At 36.7% G+C, this 24,225-nt stretch overlaps 1 protein-coding gene across 14 annotated transcripts in view; it reads left to right on the forward strand.

Moving 5' to 3' along the window:
* The window catches only part of LOC129445802 (NLR family CARD domain-containing protein 3), a 114,234-nt gene that overhangs the window by 14,573 nt on the left and 75,436 nt on the right, over window positions 1-24,225 (forward strand). For 5 of the 14 annotated variants that reach the window (XM_073873905.1, XM_073873908.1, XM_073873906.1 and 2 more), the window contains exons 7-8: window positions 19,954-20,127; window positions 23,538-23,711. The exons of 7 other annotated variants lie outside the window; for them this stretch is intronic. In XM_073873905.1, coding sequence (XP_073730006.1) covers window positions 19,954-20,127; window positions 23,538-23,711 — 348 coding nt within the window. The remainder of the gene's footprint in view (window positions 1-19,953; window positions 20,128-23,537; window positions 23,712-24,225) is intronic. 2 more of the 14 variants (XM_073873907.1, XM_073873909.1) reach the window with 2 other exon arrangements.

Consider the following 24,225-nt stretch of genomic DNA (forward strand, 5'->3'; position numbering starts at 1 on the left):
CATTTATTTTAGTGTGACGTGACTATTAAAACACATTGTGAGAGATCATCACTGATATCACTCGCGCAGACTCTCTCTGACTTATAAAAACTGGTTAAAATATAGCTGCAAGCAGCGATGCCGGGGTCAAGCTAAAAAGGGCACCGAATGAAGTATTGGTTGATGACCGTCATGATTTAAGATTTAAGAAGTTTTCAGTAGATTAAGGCAAATATAGCCATTTTTCAAATCTTGAGTGCTGTGTAGAAACAATGGGTTTTGCCTCAGGTCACGTTTGTGATGACACCCACCAAATTTAATATACATATGATTAAGCAATGTTGAGACATAGCCTCAAATGACTTGACCACTAGGGGGCACTGCACTAAAACAATAGATGGTGCCTCAGGTCACGATTGTGAAGACACCCACCAAATTTGGTGTACATACGATTAAGCAATGTGGAGATATAGCCTCAAATGACTTGACCACTAGGGGGCACTGCATCGAAACAATAGATGGTTCCTCAGGTCATGATTGTGATGACATCCACCAAATTTGATATACATACGATTAAGCAATGTTGAGATACAGCCTCAAATGACTTGACCACGAGGGGGCACTGCCCCGAAACAACAGATGGTGCCTCAGGTCATGATTGTGATGACACCCACCAAATTTGATATACATACAATTAAGCAATGTTGATATATAGCCTCAAATGACTTGACCACTAGGAGGCACTGCACCGAAACAATAGATTGTGCATCAGGTCATGATTGTGATGACACCCACCAAATTTTGTGTACATATGATTAAGCAATGTGGAGATATGGCCTCAAATGACTTGACCACTAGGTGGCACTGCACCGAAACAATAGATGATGCCTTGGGTCATGATTGTGATGACACCCACAAAATTTGATATACATATGATTAAGCAATGTTGAAATATAGCCTCAAATGACTTGACCACTGGGGGCACTGCACCGAAACAATATGGTGCCTCAGGTCATGATTGTGATGACAAATCCAAATTTGGTGTACATACGATAAAGTGATCTGGAGATAAAGCCTCAAAACCCTTAACCAGTAGGGGGCACTGAAAAGTTTACAAGGGCTTTCAAAAAATGTCACTGATGAACTAGGTGGTGCTGTAACAAAACATTCCATACACCCTCAGTTCATGACATTTACAAGTTGTAAAACATTCACCTATTCATACAGTGTCAGCCACACAAGAGCCATCCAGCTCATCGGGAACATTTGGAGTTAGATGTCTCACTCATGGACACCTCATCACTTGGTCAGGTGGAGCTGGGGTTTGAACCACCAACCTTCCGATTTGTGGACAACCTACACTAACCACTGAACCACTGCCAATACACACATCAATGTGCAAAACCTTTGCGAAGATATAGCCTCAAATCCATTTTCGTGCTCACCATTATATTTGTTGATGTGCTATACAACAACTGACAAAAACTTTTTGTCTAGAGCCTAGATTGTGTGTACCAAATCCAAGCCAATCAAACGAACGCTGTTGGAGGAGTTTTGAAAAAGTTGGTATGCTTTGTTATTGAAAATGGCAGACAGAAAACGTTTTGATATCATTTGACTCGGCATGCCTCAAGGAATCTAACAATAGCTTTCATGAATTTAGACTCAATTTTGCAGTAGTTATAAGCAAAAAAAAATTCACTTTTCAATGACTGTTATGACATATAACTCATGGACATCTTGCCACTTGGTCAGGTGGGGCTGGGGTTTGAACCACCAACCTTCCGATTTGTAGACAACCACCACTAACCCCTGAACCACTGAACCACTGCCAATGTGCAGAACTTTTGCGAAGATATAGCCGCAAATCCATTGCGGCATGCTCATCAACATGCTCATACTAGGTGGCGCTGTACCGAAACTGTGCACGCACCCTCAGGTCATGACTGCCATCAAAACTACCAAATCTCATGTGAATATGTTTAACTTTGGCGAAGATACTGCCTCAAATCCATTTGTTCCCAATCTGCGTAAAATTCGTTGACGTGGTGTACGGAAACGGATTGGCGAATCGACATGAATTCCATAACTTTTTGCCATGAGTGTCTCTAGATGCTACACACCCATTCTTTACGCAAATTGGACAAAAGCTCTAGGACGAGTTCGAAAAAGTAGGTTTTACAAACAATTCAAAATATCGAAATAATTAGCATGACGAAAATGATGTCATATGGTGCAATCGAATTGGCATGAGCCAAGGAATCAGAAGAAACAAGAATTGCATTTCTATGACGTACAGGTCAGCAGTTGTAACCAAAAATGTAAGTGAAAATTTGGACTGTTGGTGGCGCTATCGGGTTTGACATAGACACTCCAAATTTGGTGTGGGGACTATTTGGAATGTCCTCTTTGAGTGTGCCAAATTTCATAACTTTCCTACAAAAAAAGTTAAAATTCAAAATGGCCGACCCCCAAAATGGCAGACCGAAAACCTTTTGGTATCGTTTGACTCGGCATGCCTCAAGGAATCTAACAATAGCACTTTTATAATTTTAGACTCAAGTTTGCAGTAGTTATAAGCAAAAATAGCCATTTTTCAAATCTCGTGAACACTAGGTGGCGCTGTGACAAAACTGGGCACGCACCCTCAGGTCATGACTGCCATCAAAACTACCAAGTTTCATATGAATACGCTTAACTTTGGTGAAGATACAGCCTCAAATCCATTTTTTCGCGTTCTACGTAAAATTCATTGACGCGTTATACGGTAACGGATTGGTGAATCAACACGAATTCCATAACTTTTTGCCATGAGTGTCTATAGATGCTACACACCCATTCTTTAAGCAAATTGGACAAAAGCTCTAGGACGAGTTAGAAAAAGTAGGTTTTACAACCAATCCAAAATATCGAAATAATTAGCATAACGGAAATGATGTCATATGGTGCAATCGAATCGGCATGAGCCAAGGAATCAGAAGAAACAAGAATTGCGTTTCTATGACGTACGGGTCAGCAGTTATAACCAAAAATGTAAGTGAAAATTTGGACTGTTGGTGGCGCTATTGGGTTTGACATAGACACTCCAAATTTGGTGTGGTGACTATTTGGAATGTCCTCTATGAATGTGCCAAATTTCATAACTTTCCTATGTACGGTTCTATGGGCTGCCATAGACGCAATGGCGGAAGAAGAAGAATAATAGATAATAATAATAATAATAATAATAATAAGAAAACTAACAATCCCAATAGGGGTCTCGCCCATTCTGGGCTTGACCCCTAAATATAAAACACTTAATTAATCTGTTTATGTGGTACTGAGAAAAATAAAGTCCAGTAATAAAGCAAATGCTCGTCCTGCGTTAAGATTAAATGGAAAAGCAACAGTATATAAATATAGTTTTATTAACTTTTACCTTGCGCCAAAACAATAACAAAACAAAAGACCCTAAACATGAATAAAAAACATGTAATAGTTTCATGACACCAAATACTCCGGGTTTAATCTCATTTTTGAACACCGATAGGCCTACATCAGAGCCAGGGAATCCCTGTCAGATCCCAGTATCCCAGATAGTGATCAGCGGGGTGAGCAAACACTGACGTACCGAATCTTTCTAAGCAAAGGTTCAAATAGACGCTATCTCTACTAATCGACTGCAGATTTCAATATTATACATATATATTCTTGACTGAACTAATCTTAAAACTACACTTTGTGACCAAGAAACGGTAATATTAAGAAACTGCTATTCAGTCAATCGAGTTATTGTCACATTCCAAAGAGCTGAAAGGTTTACCTGTCATTCTGAGCTTCAAATCTGTGGCGAAAGAAAGAAGTTCCCAAACATAGAGGCTTTTTAAGTAACTCTGTTGTTTTCTAGTTTTCTTTTTTCAAACGTGTGCGGTTGAACTGTTGTATAAAAGCAATATCTCTCTCAGAGTCGTGTGATATTGCTCTATATCATGAATTGACAAAACTCTAAGTTAAAGGTCACATAACATAACTTACGAGTTGAAGTTGCCACGATGCACATTGTCATGACTCACAGCCTGTTAGTCTATGTTGTCATATTTATATAATTCACTAATATTGCGTACGTTTTTTTAATTTATATTCATAAAAACTATTCTGCTTAATTCACTATACGTGCGTATGCATACTTAGTTAATAAAACGCACTGTGAGGACGGCCAGAATGACAGGTAACACTTTTGGCTGCTTTGAATCTCATAATAACTCAATGGACGGATAGGCGTTTCTTTATATTAACGTTTCTTGGTCACAAAGTGTAATTTTAAGATTAGTTCAGTCGAGAATATATATGTATTATATTTAAATCTACAGTCGATTAGTAAAGATAGCGCCTGTTTGAACGTTTGCTTAGTGAGATTCGGTACGTATGAGAACCAACCCAGATAGCAAAATCTGGCTGGCCCATCACTGGGCCACATATTTGCTTGAGTTCTGGCCCAGTTCTGGCTGGGTCCCCGGCCCAAAACTGGCCTACACACTAAAAATTGGATCAAACTATTAAATCTGGGCCAGTTGTGGCCCACACCCAGTAAAATAGATCTTACATACTGACTTGGCCCAGATTTGGTCAGCACACTGTAAAGTGACCTAAATTGTTTATTTGGCCCAGGTCTGGCTAGCACACTGTAAAGTGACTTAAATTGCTTATTTGGCCCAGGTCTGGCCCAGACCCTTTGTTTTATGTGGCTGACAACATCTGCATGGTCCCTGGGCCAGATGTGGCCCAGAAACTGGTAAATATTGTATATTTTTTATTTTTCAAGAAAAATACACCCATTTAAGAAGATTAAGAGCCTTTTATTAAAAAAATACACACATCACATTAATGTGAATTAACAGTTAACAAATACATAAATATGAACATGTTTTAACATGTACCCACAATTAACCGTAATTTTGAACATATTAATTCTTAACAAATTCAGTACACTTTACAAAAACCCAACAAATACAAACAGACATATATCTCTTACACAACACATTTTACAAGCACATAACCCACTTTATAAACATTTTTAAGGGGATAGTTCACCCTTAAAGTTGTAGTTTTCTCATGGATCACTTACCCCTGTGTCGTTCTAGACCACCGGGTGCTCTGATTGTCTTCAGAATACATTTTTATAATTTTTTTATGAAAGCCGGGAGGCTTTTGTCTGTCCCGTTGACTTGGGTTGGTCTCGCAGTCCGTTTCCCAGGAAGGAGTGAAGGACATCGCCAAAGAGGTCCATTTTCCATTAGTAGTTTAATAATAATATTATGAAGTGACAAGAACACTTTGTGCACAAAGAAAATAAAACGAACGATTTCAACAATTTGTTCCCCTCCTTAGTCGTTGAAAGTGTATTCAAGACCAGACTACAGCGATGCTGCTGACATCACCTGCAGCTCTCGTCACTTGCTGATGTGGTTACCAATGTTTTTTTTTTTGTTTTTCTACGCTTTTTTTAAAGCATAATGCAAACATTGTAACAATACTTAAACAGCCCAAATAAATGTACAAATTACTTGGCAGCCTATTCTGTCTGTACGCTGGGAACTACGTCAGCAGGTGACGTCAGCAGGATGCGCCGTAGTCTGGTCGTTAACAGGCCCTGAACGACCAAGGAAAAGAACAAACTGTTGAAAAAAATTTTCATTGAAATACTGATGGAACACTGAACTTTTTGGCAATGTCTTTCATTCTTTTGTGTTAAATGGATTGTAAAACTTACTAAAATCAATGGGACGGACAGAGCCTCCCAGTTTTCATCAAAAATATCTAAAAACGTGTTCTAAAGACAATCTAAGCACTTGTTGGTTTAGAACGACAGAGGGGAAGTGATTTATGATAAAATTGCAATTTTGGGGTGAATTATCCCCTTAAGCAATTACAGCGAGACAACATGTAAAACAAATTAATTAACATTTACACACATTGGCATATGTGGTTTACTGGGACAATTCCATAGACACAATGCATTTTATACTGTACAAACTGTATATTCTATTGCCTTAACTTACCCCAGTCCCTAAGCCCAACCATAACAAAAATCTGTTGGAAGTCTTTAATCTGAAAAAGTACCACTTAGTATTGTGTCCCTGTAAAGCATGTTTATAGCATATTAAACATGTCATTATACACTATTCCCCATAAACCACATATACCAACCCACACGCACACACACCTCTCACACACAAGCCAAGTAATTAAAACAAGTTAAGCACATTTAACCAAAACACCATCACTCTTTTTCAGCACAAAACATTCTCCTTTGCAGACTCAAACACAGGCGCTAACACTAACTGCTTTTCTTTTGCTAAAGTTGTCTCTTGCACCCACCCCCTCGATCGAGCCACCTCTTTATTGTCCCCTCCACAACTGTAAGGGACCTTCTCCGAACTGCATCTTTAAAATAAGTAATCCATATTGTCATTGTGAAATCTTTAACATTTAATGAGCATATTAAAAAGAAATGTCAAATTTTTATTAACAAATAATTAACAGATATTTATTTATTTATTTATTTGACATTTATTAGAGGATCAACCCCATGAGATGCAACATCTCGTTTTCATGGGGGTCCTCAGGATCATGAACAAACAACAAGTACAAGCGAAGTATACTTGACAGTAAATACAATTATAATAGACTCAAAGTAAAAAAAAAAAAAAAAAAAAAATAGAATACAAAACACACACACACACACACACGCGCTCTCAATATCCCCACCCCCATCCCCATCACATGGAATATGTCTCCAAACAGCCAAAGAAACAATTTACATAACACAATAATCCCAGATATTCCTAAGAAGTTCCCATTGCTATAAATGTGCATACATACACAGATACATAACATAACACATATCAATGCTAAATCTAAGAAACTAGAAACATTGACAGGAATTCTGGAAGTATGTTAACAAAGCAGTGCGGAACCGAGAAAGAGACGTAAGCGAGCGAATGAATTCAGGAAGTGTGTTCCAATCATGAGGAGCTCTAACACAAAATGCATATTTACCAATTTCTCTCTTAATTCTAGGGACAATAAAAAAGAGCTGTTCATTATGACGAAGGCCATATTGTGAACTGTAAGGCACTAAATATTGCGATAAATAATATGGATATTGAAAGTAGATACATTTAAAAATGAACTGAAACCAATGATATTGTCTTCTGGCTGAGGGTGCAAGCCAGGACAACTGTTCATACATCACACAGTGATGTGTCCTATAGGGGCAACGAAGCACAAATCTGCACAAGCTGTTATATACCACATCAAGAGGGTGTAAGTTGGTAGCAGTTGTATTAGCATATATAACATCTGCATAGTCCAAAATAGGTAAAAGCAATTGAGAGACTATTCTTCTCCTAACTTGATAATTAAAACAATCTATCGATTGATATAATGTTTTAAGACGAAAGTTAAGATTATTGGTAAGTGCAGAAATATGAGCTTTGAACGAAAGATCAGGTTCTAACCAAACACCGAGATATTTAAATTTCTCGGTTGTCTCTAGGGGAGAAAGATCCAGAAAATGCAGATTAAGCTTACTTCTATCTTTCTTAGGTTTCTTCTGGAAAAGCATACAATAAGATTTTGTTTTATTCAACAGGAGTTTATTAAAAGACAACCACTGCTGTACTGAGTCAAAATCGTGTTGTAAAGAATAATTTAAGTCTGTAGTATTTGATTTGGAGCAATATATAATTGTATCATCTGCATAAAGATGAATGTCACATTCTGAACAGCAGAGAGGCAAATCATTAATAAAAATGGAAAATAACAAAGGTCCAAGCGACGAACCCTGAGGTATACCTTTATCTGCACCTATTAAGTTCGACTGACTGCCCCCAAAGGACACACACTGGCGACGATGATGAAGATATGAATTAAACCAAAGAAGAGATGAACGAGAAAGGCCAATTGAATATAGCTTATCCAAAAGCAAATAATGATCAACTAAATCAAATGCTTTCGTAAGATCTAAAAAAATGGCACCAGTCCACATATTATTATCTAAACTAGAAAAAATATCATTTGTAAATTTCACAATAGCAGTGGAAGTTGAAAAGTGTTTCCTGAAACCTGACTGGCATTGAGACAATAAGTTATAATGAGAAAGATGGTTAGATAATTGATCAAAGATAATTTTCTCAAAAATTTTTACAATACTATTAATAATTGAAATAGGTCTATAATTGTTCATGTTTAAAGTATCCCCTCCTTTATGTAACGGAATAACTTTTGTACACTTCCATGCCAGAGGCACTTCATGGGTTAGAAATGATAAATTAAACAACACAGCCAATGGAGAGGATAACACATCTGAAGAAAGTTTAATGAAGATAGCCTCAATGCCGTCAAGACCAGGTCCATTGCTACAAGACAGCTTGCTAATGGCCAACTGAACATCATCTGATGTAACCTGTCTAAATGTGAAAGAGCCATCATAGGGCTGATAATTAACAGTCAACTCTGGGCAAAAAGATGATGACTCTACCTGCGGTGTCTGGGAAAAATGCTGACTAAATGCATTAGAAATTCTTACTGGATCATTAACAATTTCATTATTAATTGTCATATTACTCGTAATGCTGTTAGATTTGCCAAGTAAGTCATTCATCTTTTTCCAGAATTGTCTAGGATTTCTGAAGTCATCACCCAAACTATTTCTATAATAATTAGCTTTTGAATTTCTGGTTTTGGTGGTGCACGTATTTCTTAGCCGTTTGTATTCCTCCCAATCACTAGTAAGTTTTGTACTTTTGTGTTTATTCCAAGCCCTATCCCTCTGCTTAAACAGGTTAATAAGATCTCCATTTATCCAAGGTAAATGATGACCTTTAACCTTAATAGTTGTCCATGGGGCATGCTTATCAATAACACGCATAAACTCTGTATAGAAAAAAGTCCATGCAGTTTCCACATCTGGAATAAGGCTAAGTCTATTCCAGTTTAACCTTCTCACATCATTTTTAAATAAATCACTATTAAATGATTTCCTATCACGAATCCTAATAAATTTAGGGGAAAGATGAGGAGTTGAGATTTTCCAAATGCAATATATAATAGAGTGGTCACTGAAACAATCTGAAAGAACACCTGAATTTAATATTCTGTTGGGGTGGGTGACTAATATCCAGTCCAAAAGAGATTTACAACTTGTACTGATCCTTGTGGGCTCTTTAATAATTTGTGTAAAATTTAAACCATTAAACATATTACGTTCAGTGAGAGTACAAGGATCCGTCCAATTTAAATTGAAATCCCCCAAAAGCACAATTTCCACTGAGTCACCAAATGATGAGACAGTAGCTAAGATATTCTTGATAGACTCAATCTTAGGAGATGTTGGTGGGCGATATATATTACCAATTATTAATTGTTTATTAGCATGAAGAATGATCTTAACAAAGATGCCTTCAAAAAGTTCAGGTTTCACTGTAGGAATAATTAATTGAGATTTCAAATTTGATGAAATGTAAGTGGCAACTCCACCTCCCTTAGTTCCCCTATCCAACCTATATAAGATGAAATTGTCCAACTTAACATTGGAGTCTGCTATATTTTCATTTAACCAGGTTTCAGATAATGTTATGACATTGGGATTATTATAAACAAGCCATGCCCTTAGTTGATCTATTTTAGGAACTAAACTACGAATATTTAGGTGAATTACATGAAGACCTTTGCCCATTGATTACAGTTTAAAAAACAAAAATAGAAGTAAAACCTACTAGACATATCTGATACACAATAATGATAGTAATTAGGGTAAGGTAAATATGAGAGCAAACCATACACACACACATGCACACACACACACACACACACACACACACACACACACACACACACACACAAACACACTTAAGAAAAAAAAAAAAAAATCTTATATTGAAACAAATCAAATCAAATAAGTATCATTTGCTCGCTTCCCTAAAAATAACATTACTGAGCTTAATGAATCAAATTAATTTATTATATTTTACTCGATAAATAAAAGAGATCCACAGCGGATTTTAACATAAGCTCAGTGTAATATCACAACAAAACAGCGTACAGATAAAAACAAATCAAAAAAAGAAAAAGAAAAGACGCGTTATCTTTAAAGAGCTTAATATCAGATATATTTACCAATCACTACCTCTCTGAGTTTGAGGGTGGCAAATAAAGTCTTTTTCATCCAGTTGAGGTTTTAAGCCAGGGAGTTGTCGGTCGCCCTCTTCAATATATGCCATGTGCAGTCTCGTACATCTGTCCCGCCAATAAGCCCCAACCAGTTAACCTGAAACAGATTTATAGTCTTAATAGTTGGTCATAGTTTCATACAGGACACAGGTCATACAGTAGTTGATTGCTTATATCAAAGAGGTGATGCATGCTATTTTTTGTGTGCTAATTTAAGAAAAGTTGTGTGCAATCCATAGAAGTTAACTGTTGTGTGTTTGTTGTAGTTCAAGAAAAGAGATTTAAGTTGAAGAAGATAACTGGCGTCATTGTTTACTTACACTGTAAAAAATTTCTGTAGAAATTACAGTATTACTGGGTGTTACTGCCAACTAGCTGCCAGTAACTTACTGTAGATTTTACATTTATGTTATTTACTGGCAACAGTTTGTTCAAAGTTAAATTAACATGAAACATTTTCAGTCTTTAACTTCTACAGTAAGTTACTGGCAACCAGCTGCATAATTACAGCAAATTTTTTACAGTGTAGGGTTTTGTACATTTGCACATCGTTCACATGTCTCTAACACTTACACATCAAAGGGTGTGTAAATTCGTGAATCTGAAAAATGTGCCCTTCTGAAAAAACAGCATACCAGCAAGACCAGCATATGTTGTGTTTTGGTGCTGGTTTGCTAGTGAACACCAGCTAAACAGCCTCAAACCCGGACCATCACCAAACCAGCATTAGCACCAGCATCCCATGCTGGTCATACCAGCAGGCCACAGCATATGTTGTGTTTTGGTGCTGTTATGCTGGTGACCACCAGCAAAGACCATCATAATTCCCATGCTGGTTTGATGCTGGATTTTTCAGCAGGATGCTCTTTAACTTCTTAACTACTTTAGCTCATATAAGGTTGTGTGTACTGCTCCTTTTTATGAAGATACGAACGTGTGTCTGAATTCTCTGCTTGATTATTAAAAACCTGTTAACCTGCACGTGAACGACGACTGGTTATTTACATTTTTCTAAATGGATTCAGCTTACTAACAACAATATTTAAGCTAACGTGATAGCTGGCTAAACATGCAGGAAAATTCACGGTTTTGAATATGTAGCAAACAATTCCTTTTCATTGTTATCATGCATTTTTAACATATAAAAACTAAATCAGTGACTTACCAGTTATTGATGATGGTGTCTGTGTCGAACGGGAGCTCAGCTTTGTGCTCTGCTTGATTCAAATCATAACAGCAGTGGTGATGTTGCCGTTCAACAGCTAGAGGGCTGATTGCCGCATCACGGAATCGGGCCGTGTACTGTATACTGTCCGTCTGAAGCATAAACATTTTTAAATTGCCGCCAAACAGCGTTACAACCGGCATGTGTCAGTTCCACTGGTATCGGGCCACATACTGAATTTCTGACATCATACACATCTTGGCAGTATCATATCAAACCATAATCGGTCCAGGCACAATGCAACGTAGACGGTCCGACTACACAACGCCAGATTTGGCCCGATTACACTGAGACGCTACTTTAGTAGACCCGGACTTCAGCTGAGTATGCTTACACTCGGGCCAACAGCTATAAATAGTGTTTATTACTGGTATACTATTTCCTCATCTGGGCCAGTTCTGGCGCATACACTAAAAATCTGTCCGGCTTTCAGCCGACACTGGCGGAAAAAAGCCAGAATCGGCCCAGAACTGACTGCTATCTGGGAAATCATGAGTGGACGTCAGTGTTCACTCGCCCCGCTGACCACCGCCCTCTCTGGGCTACATCTCTGACAGGGATTCCCTGGCTCTCATGTTGGCGTTGTTTGTGTTTGATGGTCAAAATGAGATCAAATCAGCAGTATTTGGTGTCTTGATAAAACTATTACTTGTTTTCTTATTCATATTTAGTGTCTTTTGTGTTGTTATTGTTTTGGCGCGAGGTAAAAGTGAATAAAACTATACTTCTATAATGTTACTATTGGTTTACCATTTCATCTTAACGCGATACGAGCACTCGGTTATTATTAGACTTCGTTCTTGTCAGTACTATATAAAACTGTTTTTATAAGTGTCAGAGAGATGTTTTTGCATGCTGCTTATAAATATACCAGTGGCGATATCTCATAACATGTTTTAACTCATTCCCCGCCATTGACGAGTTATCTCGTCATTTATGAGTTCATATTTAACTAATAAATATGCCTTTTTGGACGAATTTCAAAGTGAAAGTGTAATACCGCTTTTATCCACCAGATGGCGCCAAATCGAATTTATCAAAAACGGAAGTTAAAAAGAGTTTATGTTTTATTTTAACTGCCTTTATGTTTGATAGTCATTCTGAGTCTGATCTCTAACATAAATTCCTTTACTAAAACGCAATTTTTTAAGCTTTTTGCTCAAAATGTTGTATTTTTTAAGAGAAATATCCATATTTCAGTGGTTAAATTAAGTAGAAAATGTAAATATATAATGAAACGTTTTTTCCCCATTTTGTTTGTTTGTTTGTTTATTGTTTGTTAGAAAGCAGAGGGTGTGTTCTTTAATTTGATATAATTTGTATGTTTATATATTTATAGAAAATGATTTTTCCTGCAAGGAATTTTGTGAAAATTTTGTTAAAATTACAAAAATCCAGGTGGGTGAATGAGTTAATAGTCATGTCGCGATTAAATAAATGATCAATGTCCACATTTAAAAGCTGCGGTGCTTACCTGCAGTTCCACGGTGTTTTCGCGTTCTGATAAGAGATATAGCTACAGAAAAAAATGAGTGTTTACATTTCTCTTTCCAAGTGTTAATCATCCACACGAAGACATTACTCCCATTAACTTTAACGTAACATCCAGGAGCGCTGATCTTTGACGGAATGATGACTTCCGATTGGGGATTCGCAGACTGATTTACGAGCTGGTGAACTAATGAGACACACGGAGAGTGATTCAAAACAGTGCGGTTGTGTGTGTCCGTGTGTGTGCCTGCAGTTTTTCCATTGAGAGATGAGCCTGTTTAGAGGACCTCCATTCACTAGGTGGCGGAATGATACGAAAGGTGAAGCGGTAACTGTGCTTATCAGTAGAATATTGCACTATGGCAAGCCGTTTTAACTTTTATTCGTTCTGTTCTTGATATCAACAATTCAATTTTCACTAGTTAAAATTTTGATTCTTGACATCAGAAATTACATTTCTACTAGTAACAATGGCAATTCTTGTTATCAACAATTACATTTCCACTAGTAACAATGTTAATTCTTCATATCAACAATTTAATTCTTCATATCAACAATTCAATTCTTCATATCAACAATTAAATTCTTGATATATGTAATTGTATTTTCACTAGTGAAATATCACCATAGGCTACCATTCAAATTCAATTCTTGATATTAAGAATTACATTTCCACTAGTAACAATGTTAATTCTTGATATCAACAATTCAATTCTTGATATCAAGAATTAAATTATTGATATCAACAATCGAGTTCTTGATATCAAGAATTCAATTGTTACTAGTTAAAATGTCAATTCTTGATATCAATAATTCGATTGTCACTAGTAACAATGTTAATTTCTGTTATCTGAAATTGTATTTCTGATATCAATATCATTTCAGATATCTAAAATGGCTTTCTTACTAGTAACAATCCCATTCATGATATCAGAAATTAAAATTGTCACTAGTGACAATCGAATTATTGATATCAAGAATTAACATTTTAACTAGTAACAATTGAATTGTTGATATCAAGAATTGAATTGTTGATATCAAGAATTGAATTGTTGATATCAAGAATTAACATTGTTACTAGTGGAAATGTAATTCTTGATATCAACAATTGAATTTGAATGGCAACCTATGGTGACATTTCACTAGTGAAAATACAATTACAGATATCAATAACTTAATTGTTGATATCAAGAATTGAATTGTTGATATCAAGAATTGAATTGTTGATATCAAGAATTGAATTGTTGATATCAAGAATTAAATTGCTGATATCAAGAATTAACATTGTTACTAGTGGGAATGTAATTGTTGATATCAAGAATTGCCATTGTTACTAGTAGAAATGTAATATCTGATATCAAGAATTACAATTTTAACTAGTGAAAATTGAATGGTTGATATCACAAATTCATATCCTACGAATGAATAAAAGTTAAAACGGCTTGCCATAATTGCACGCCTCTTAGCCAATCAGATTCGAGAACCAGAAAGAACTGTTGTATAAAAAAGATTAAAGGATTGAAATGTAAAATATTATTATTGAGTCTCTTGGATATAAATGAGGATCGATTATGAGACGTTAGAAGGTGCAAAAGGCTGCTTCACCCGTAGCCTGGTAAGTAGGCTAAATAAACGCTTTGCTTTAAACAAATGCATCTATTTTTAAATGTTTTTTAAATGCTACCCTACGGATTTATTAAGTTTTCAAGTAATCCTTTTTAAAAATCCCATGGCGCTGTCCAAATGCTGAAACGCTTCGGCTCTCCGCACGTTTGTACATTTTTTCTCTTGTTTGTATTTTTAGAGTACAAACCTTTTCTTGCATTTTAGAAAAAAGAAAAAGGAATGCTTCTCTGGGTCAAAAAATATAAATAATGTATAAACAATCCAGGGTGCTCTTCAAAAATGGGCCTGTAATATAATGGCATAAAGAAAAAAGAAAAATGAGGCACTCCTGATAAATGTATAAAAAGCCTTTAATGAAACAATGGCTACATGCCTACGCATTTCAACTACACAGTTTTCATCAGGGCATGCCAAACATACACAGGTGAATGCATTTATCAGGTAGAGAGGTATGGGAATGGTCACATGACCCAAGCCCCACCCCCAACCTTAAAACTTATTTAATTATTTTCATTACAGCCAAACACACTGAGCTGTTCACAAAGAATACACTAATCGTAAAAAACAAGTAAAGATTGCACAAAATATGTGTTACACTTGAACATTGCTATGCACACACAAGTAAAGATTGCACAAAATATTTGTTACACTTGAACATTGCTTTTCACACACATATCAAAAAACATTACCCATGACAAATCCAAAAACAAACATCAGAAAAGCACCACCAAATATATATCAAGATTACCAAACGCCCCACAAAAAGGGTGAGAAATCCACATCATCATTCAATCCTGGAAAAGTAGTGGCTCTAAGTTTTACAATCCACCGGGTTTCCCTTTGGGGAGGACGTTGAGGCCTGTCGCCGCCCCTTGCATTCCTGGAGATTGCTTCGATGACCATTGCCTTCAAATTATTCAAGTTCATGTGCCCAGCCTCTTTGAAATGTACGGCCATAGGGTAGTTAGGATTCACAGTTCTGATGGCGTATTTGTGCTCTGCAAGACGTTCTTTGAGTCTTCGCTTAGTCCGTCCAACATAGAAACACCCACACTCACATTCAAGTCTGTAAACAACATAGGTGGTGTTACAATTAGCAAAGTCCTTACAATGAAACACTCTTTGTGTAAACACATCCATGAATGAACTTTGGCGGGCCACATTTACACAGTGATTACATGAGCCACAACTGTATGTGCCCTTAGGTCTCTGAAGCCATGACGAAGGTCTAGAGGAAGGGAGATGACTATTCATCAGTTTGTCTTTAAGAGTTGGTGCCCTCCTGAAGGAGAACATAGGGGGCTCTGAAAACACTGGGCGCAAATTGGGGTCACTATGTGGTATGTCCCGGTTTTTTTGAGTCACTCGTCTAATGTTAAACCCCATAGAGCCATACTGTGTGGAGAAAAAGATCTTGTTATTGGGTGCACGTTGTCGATGTGATTTCTTAAACAAATCTTTCCTGTTTAATGCTTTGCTTTATCCAAAGCTGAATTAAGATCTTTCTTCTTATATCCTCTACGCTGAAAACGTTTGTACATATCTTCGGCCTGCACTTCGAAGTCCACATCAGAGTCACAGATTCTACGTAGTCTTTGAAATTGCCCATAGGGGATGTTTGAAATAAGTGTGCTAGGACGAAAACTATCAGCCTGCAAAAGAGTGAATCTATGGATCTATGGATTAGGTGAGAGCGGATCTGGTTTCCTTGCTGGATAATGCTGTTTTTAATGAATGGATTACAAAGAAGGAGTATGATTTTTTACTGCCAAATAACCCCAAGATATCTACTTTTTATATGCTACCAAAGATCCACAAGAATCTAAGCCAACCCCCTGGCAGACCCATCATCAGTGGGATAGGTTCAATCACAGAACCAGCGTCCAAATATATTGACTTTCATATTAAGCCTCTCACCATGGCATTGCCAGCATATATACGTGATACCACACATGTCCTTTCCATCTTTGAGGAAATTGGTAAAGTGAACAATGCTTTTTTGGTTACAATGGATGTTGAAGCACTTTATACAAATATTGAACATGAAGAAGGCCTGGAGGCTCTGAGGCAGGCCCTAGAGACCAGAACTGATGCTTCTCCTCCAACGGACTTTATTGTAGATCTCACTAAATGGACACTGAATAATAACATATTTTTATTTCAGGACCAGCTTTTTTGTCAAAAGAAGGGGACAGCTATGGGGGCAGCATATGCTCCTTATTTTGCAGGTCTATTTATGGGCATGTGGGAAGGCCAGTACATTCTTGGCAATCGAAACCCATTTAAAGAGTGGATTAAATGGTATGGAAGATACATAGATGATCTCTTTTTCATTTTTACAGGCTCTTTAGAGCAGCTGTTGGATTTCCATCGATACCTTAATTCCTCTAACCCAAACATAAAATTGAGTTTGGAGTACAGTCAGTCAGAGATCAACTTTTTAGATCTCAAAATCACTGTTGATGAGCTAGGCCTTCTCCATACATCCATTTATAGGAAGCCCACGGATAGGAACACTCTTTTGCAGGCTGATAGTTTTCATCCTAGCACACTTATTTCAAACATCCCCTATGGGCAATTTCCACGACTATGTAGAATCTGTGACTCTGATGTGGACTTCGAAGTGCAGGCTGAAGATATGTACAAACGTTTTCAGCGTAGAGGATATAAGAAGAAAGATCTTAATTCAGCTTTGGATAAAGCAAAAGCATTAAACAGGAAAGATTTGTTTAAGAAATCACATCGACAACGTGCACCCAATAACAAGATCTTTTTCTCCACACAGTATGGCTCTATGGGGTTTAACATTAGACGAGTGATTCAAAAAAATTGGGCCATACTACATAGTGATCCCAATTTGCACCCAGTGTTTTCAGAGCCCCCTATGTTCTCCTTTAGGAGGGCACCAACTCTTAAAGACAAACTGATGAATAGTCATCTCCCTTCCTCTAGACCTTCGTCATGGCTTCAGAGACCTAAGGGCACATACAGTTGTGGCTCATGTAATCACTGTGTAAATGTGGCCCGCCAAAGTTCATTCATGGATGTGTTTACAAAAAGAGTGTTTCATTGTAAGGACTTTGCTAATTGTAACACCACCTATGTTGTTTACAGACTTGAATGTGAGTGTGGGTGTTTCTATGTTGGACGTACTAAGCGAAGACTCAAAGAACGTCTTGCAGAGCACAAATACGCCATCAGAACTGTGAATCCTAACTACCCTATGGCCGTACATTTCAAAGAGGCTGGGCACATGAATTTGAATAATTTGAAGGTAATGGTCATTGAAGTAATCTCTAGGAATGTAAGGGGTGGTGACAGGCTTCGACGTCTTCTTCAAAGGGAAACCTGGTGGATTGTAAAACTTAGAGCCACTACCTTTCCAGGATTAAATGATGATGTGGATTTCTCACCATTTTTATAAGGCATTTAGTTATCTTGATATATCTTTGGTAGTACTTTTCTAATGTTTGTTTTTAGATTTATCATGGGTAATGTTTTTTGATATGTGTGTGAAAAGCAATGTTCAAGTGTAACAAATATTTTGTGCAATCTTTACTTGTGTGTGCATAGCAATGTTCAAGTGTAACAAATATTTTGTGCAATCGTTACTTGTTTTTTACTATTAGTGTATTCTTTGTGAACAGCTCAGTGTGTTTGGCTGTAATGTAGAGAATTAAATAAGTTTTAAGGTTGGGGGTGGGGCTTGGGTCATGTGACCATTCCCATACCTCTCTACCTGATAAATGCATTCACCTGTGTATGTTTGGCATGCCCTGATGAAAACTGTGTAGTTGAAACGCGCAGGCATGTAGCCATTGTTTCATTAAAGGCTTTTTATACATTTATCAGGAGTGCCTCATTTCTCTTTTTTCTTAATGCCTTTTCTTGCATATTTGCAAATTATTTTATGAGATTACAATGATTATATAGGATATCAATACATTTACAACAATTAAAAGCCTGCTATTTTTACTTCTATGACTGAAAGAAAGCGACTTTTAAAGGTTTTAAAGCCGTTTCTCAATAGGCGTTCTTGTCTGTACTTGCGTTCTTGTGGACTTGTCGCGGCCCAAGTACTGTTCCAATTCAAAGTTCGCATCAAGCCCAAGTGCACATAAAATCCCCGGATGTGTTCTTGATCCGCCCATTTTATCGAGGATGCATCAGAGGAGACTTGTGTGGACTTGTGACAGCGAAGTTTCCCAGAATGCATTTCGCGTCAGGAGTTCGTTCTTCCGAGTCTGAACTTGCAAGTTCGAACTACGAAGGACACAAGACCGAGTTTGGCATATTTGGTATTAAGAAACGGCTTAGGTATAGCGCGAAGTATCGCCAGCTTACCTCTGCATACCGAGCGTTATTCTGAGTATTATTCTGACTTCCTGTTTATGACCATCTGCCTGTTTATCTGTTTTCTGCCTTTGGATTATCCTCTGATATTGTTTGCCTGAATTGGACTGCTTACTGTGTTTGACCTGCCTGCCTGTTACTGTTTACTCTTCTGCCTCACATCTTGGATTTGTTTGACAGATTGGTTTGTTTTAATAAACATCCGCAAAATGGATCACGTTGTTTCTGAGCCTTCCTTACATTAACATTATTCTTAAATTGGTGGTCTTCTTCCTCTGCTTAGTTTTTCAGTTTACCAGTCCGTCATCTAAATAGGGATTTAACATAGCGCCAGCACAACTGGCTTTTAAAGGGAATGAGAGCTGAGACTCTTATTGGTTTATTGGACGTTACGCCCAAAACACACCCATTACTCATTAGGAGAATATGAATAACCCTTTTCGACCATGCGCTCGGCGCACAGAATTTTTTCCCATTGTCAAATTAGCAAAAGTGGCATTGGGCATGCCCATTTAGACCGTGCACCGTGCGCTTTAGACAATGCGCTTAGATCGTTAAAATAGGGCCCAAAATCTCTTTGCTCTTGACAGGACACATAGACACAAAATTATCTCTAAATACCAAAGTCTTGTCACGTAATCTCTTAAAAACAGTCAGTTATGTCTTAAAGTGATTGCAAACAGTTCAGAAAGAAATCAGATGTATCAGTATATGGATCCCTGCTTATTCGGTCTTAAAGTGACAGTACTCTTAAGAAACCTGCTTATGTTTGTGTCTTTGTGTTTATCAAACAACAGAAAACAAAAGGAAAATCACTTCTGTAGCTTTAAAAATATGAATTATATTTACTTTGTAGAATTAAGAAGACAGTGTTATTATTAATTTGATTACATTTCTGTAAATACTATACTTTATTTGTAACTTTTCTTTTTGCAACTGTCACCGCTCTCCCTTATATGATTATATTCTCATTCTACATTCATTTACACTTGTTTTCTTTATATCTGACTGTGAGTGATAGTTAAAGTTGTAGTTTAACACACTTTATCTTGTTATTTCTCTCTCAGTCTGATGAGCTGTAATCTGACAGAGAAAAGTTGTTCATCATTGAGTTCAGTTCTCATCTCAAACTCCTCAAGTCTGACAGAACTGAACCTGAGTGACAATGAACTGCAGGATTCAGGAGTGAAGCTTCTCTCTGATGGACTGAAGAATACAAACTGTAAACTGAAGATATTAAAGTAAGAAAATCCTTAAACCAATAAGATTCAACTTGTGTGTGTTTGTATGATGTAAATTCTTATAAAAGTTGATGAGAATCATCTTCATATAATGTTGTTCATCATAGTGTAAGAGACTCAACAGTGACTGTCAGTCAATGACTCTCTGTTGGTGTCACATTAAACCAGACATGCCTTTGCAGATTACATTTAAAAGGCCCTTATAAAGAAGATAAACTTATATAAGAACAGAAGTGTTACATACAAAGAGTATCTACAGTAATACCATGAAATATACCTTAATGTTACATACTGAAAAAATGATGTAGTGAAGTCTTTAAGAATGTAGTTGGATCAATAATAAAAGCTATATTAACAGAATTGACAAACTCTAAGTTAAAGGTCACATAACATAACTTACAAGTTGACATGGCCCAGATGCACATTATCATGACTCACAGCCTGTACGGTAAGTTTATGTTGTCATATTTATATAATTCACTAATTCAGTCACTAATAATTGCGTAAATTTTTTCGTATTTATATTCACATTTGAACTTTTCACAAAAACTATTCTGCTTAATTCATAACACGTGCGTATGAATACAGTTAATGAGACCCACTGTGAGTACAACCTCAGTTCTCCTGTGTCACATTACTATTACATAACTATTATATTGTATGATATAATGAGGGATATAGAGAGCATGAGAACGTCTAAATAAACACCATAAAATATAGATGAGAATAAAGGTCTGAGACATGCCACTCATCTCATTACAATATTCTGACTGGATAACACTGAATTTAAAGAGCCGCTATGACGTTGAACAAAGTAAAAACAAAGTTACTTTGGGTATTTGGTGTAATGCAATGCGTTTGCATCAGTGGTGAGGCTACATAAGGGCCTGGGTGGCACTGACCCACTCAGAAGAGAAAGAGACACAAACTATTTTTGTGGAAAAGCCAGAGAAATCATTCAAAAATTATAATAATCTCTTTAAAGCAACACCATGTAAGTCTAGCTCGCAGGGTCCCCCTACAGTTGGGAAACAGTATTGTCTTCTACTACTGTCTTAAAATCTGTCATGGTTACACCAGGGGATACAGGTGCGGAACCAACGAGCATATATTTCAGCATATTATATATTAAATTATATGACATCATTATACAATATATACACACTATATACAATATAATTTCCATGGGTTTTATTTTTTTTTCAAACGCCAAAAGATCACGTAGCTCACGTTTACAAGCCAGCATTATTATAGTAGCCTATTGTCTACTGTTTTACAGAATGAATATGCCAATTCAATTTTTGTGTTGTAAATCAATGTTTGTGTGGTAGGTAATAGCCATATATCGTCGATATTATAATAACAAAGCTACCATAGATGAATCTGCAAAGTTGAAAAATCGATTTGCATTATAGCCTGAGGCAAGACACTTTCACCAGAAAAATAAATAAACAAACATGATTATCAGCCTGCAGTCATCAGGCTAGTTAGCCTAAAAGATTAATTAGTCTGTCTAATAATGTATTATTTACTTGCAAGCATAATAATAATAAAAAGACTAATAATAATAATAATTTGCTAATCTACTAGCATTACATGATTCATGAAGAAAAATGGAGGACCAGATAGCTTCCGTACATAGTCAGGCAGACAACAAATTACTTCAATACTTACTCGCCTAACAGCATGACGGCATAAGTCAGCATTGGTCGGGCAGCCCTCCGCCTCCTTTAGCTCACGTCAGGGAGCAAACGCTGTACCAATGTTTATCCTCGCCTTTAATTTTGTCACTCTCTTCCTAGACTCCTCAGACAAAACCTTTGCCTTAATGGGTTTTGTTGCTGCTTCGGCGGCCATGATAACAACATACACCCGCATGACAGCACAAACAAACACTAGTTAGGCTCTCACGTCCGAACTTGACAAAATGGGGGTTGGGGGGGCGGAAGTGAGGTATGCCGTAAAGCAGTCAGATTTTGTAGTTCTTTTTGTGCTCAGGTTACTACCCGCACCCCGAAGTTCCGTAGTGCCAGTAAAAGCGATACAGACCCCGTCAGGCTATGGCATACGTGTCATTCAACCTATTGTAAGTCAATGTACCATCACAAGGGTCTTGGAAATATATTATGAAGGTTGAAAAACTACTTGGTGTTGCTTTAATAATAATCGCTCAAATATGCATAATTCAGAAAAAAATTACTAAGTTTGTCATTTGCATGTGTTTCTACACCTTGCACATGTTAACATTCAAGCCATTTTAAACAAGTTGAGCACAAGAAGATGTTAAAGTGAGCTGTTTTCTGTTTGTACAGATGCACACACATACTCAAATAGACACACACATAAGCGCGAGCACAGAGACACGCGTTTCAAAAAGCACGCAAACACAAAATCTCTTTGCGCTTGACAGGACACATACACGCAAAATTATCTCTAAATACCACAGTCTTGGCACGTAATCTCTTAAAAACAGTCAGTTATGTCTTAAAGTGAACGCAAAAAGTTCAGAAAGAAATGAGATGTATCAGTATATGGATCCCTGCTTATTCGGTCTTAAAGTGACAGTACCCTTAAGAAACCTGCTTATGTTTGAGTCTTTGTGTTAACCAAACAACAGAAAACAAAAGAAAAATCACTCCTGTAGCTTTAAAAATATGAATTATATTTACTTTGTAGAATGAAGAAGACAGTGTTATTATTAATTTGATTAAATTTCTGTAAATACTATACTTTATTTGTAACTTTTCTTATTTCCCTCTTTTGCTGATCTGAAAATTTTTCGATCCATAACTAAAAAAAAAGACTTAATCCGTTTAACCACATTATTGTAAAATTATGTAATTTGAGATTAGGCATTGAGGTCCACCCGATTTCATAGAGGTCCACTCAGTTTAAAATTTCTGGCCTCCCCACTGCTTTGCGTGGTTTATGGAAGATACCTGCTATTTTCTTAATTCTGACTGAAGAGAATGATCAGCATCTGAAGTGTGTTAATCCGGGTCTGGGCAGCTCCGTCTGTTTATTCAGCATTATATCAAATTTAAAAAAAAAAAATTTTCAACTTATTAGAGGTGCAGAACGACACACAGCAACAATTGCACAAATCAAAAATCAGTCAGATTCATTACAAAAAGTAAAGATAAAGCTCCCAGTAATACCAACCAAGTCTATGGTTACATATGGCGTTATTCTTTCAGGATACAAGAGAGATCTAAATATTCTTGTGAAGTTTCATCAATTTATAGCTCATTTCTGATTGGAGAAATAAAGCATGATGCAACTGTCACCGCTCTCCCTTATATGATTATATTCTCATTCTACATTCATTTACACTTGTTTTCTTTATATCTGACTGTAAGTGATAGTAAAAGTTGTAGTTTAACACACTGTTATCTTGTTATTTCTCTCAGTCTGAGTTGGTGTAATCTGACAGAGAAAAGTTGTTCATCATTGAGTTCAGTTCTCATCTCAAACTCCTCAAGTCTGACAGAACTGAACCTGAGTCGCAATGAACTGCAGGATTCAGGAGTGAAGCTTCTCTCTGATGGACTGAAGAATACAAACTGTAAACTGAAGATATTACAATAAGAAAATCTTTAAACCAATAAGATGAAACTTGTGTGTGTTTGTATGATGTAAATTCTTATAAAAGTTGATGAGAATCATCTTCATATAATGTTGTTCATCATAGTGTAAGAGACTCAACAGTGACTGTCAGTCAATGACTCTCTGTTGGTGTCACATTAAACCAGACATGCCTTTGCAGATTACATTTAAAAGGCCTTTATAAAGAAGATAAACTTATATAAGAACAGAAGTGTTACATACAAAGAGAATTTACAGTAATACCATAAAATATACCTTAATGTTACATACTGAAAATATGATGTAGTGAAGTCTTTAAGAATGTAGTTGGATCATAATAATAAAAGCTATATTAACAGAATTGACAAAACTCTAAGTTAAAGGTCACATAACTTACGAGTTGATGTGGCCACGATGCATCATGACTCACAGCCTTTCAGTCTATGTTGTTATACGACTTTACTTAACTTGTATGTTTTTAAATATGTCAATACACAGCAATTATATGGATTT

Source organism: Misgurnus anguillicaudatus, chromosome 12, assembly GCF_027580225.2.
Source record: "Misgurnus anguillicaudatus chromosome 12, ASM2758022v2, whole genome shotgun sequence".
In the NCBI taxonomy this organism is placed as follows: domain Eukaryota; kingdom Metazoa; phylum Chordata; class Actinopteri; order Cypriniformes; family Cobitidae; genus Misgurnus; species Misgurnus anguillicaudatus.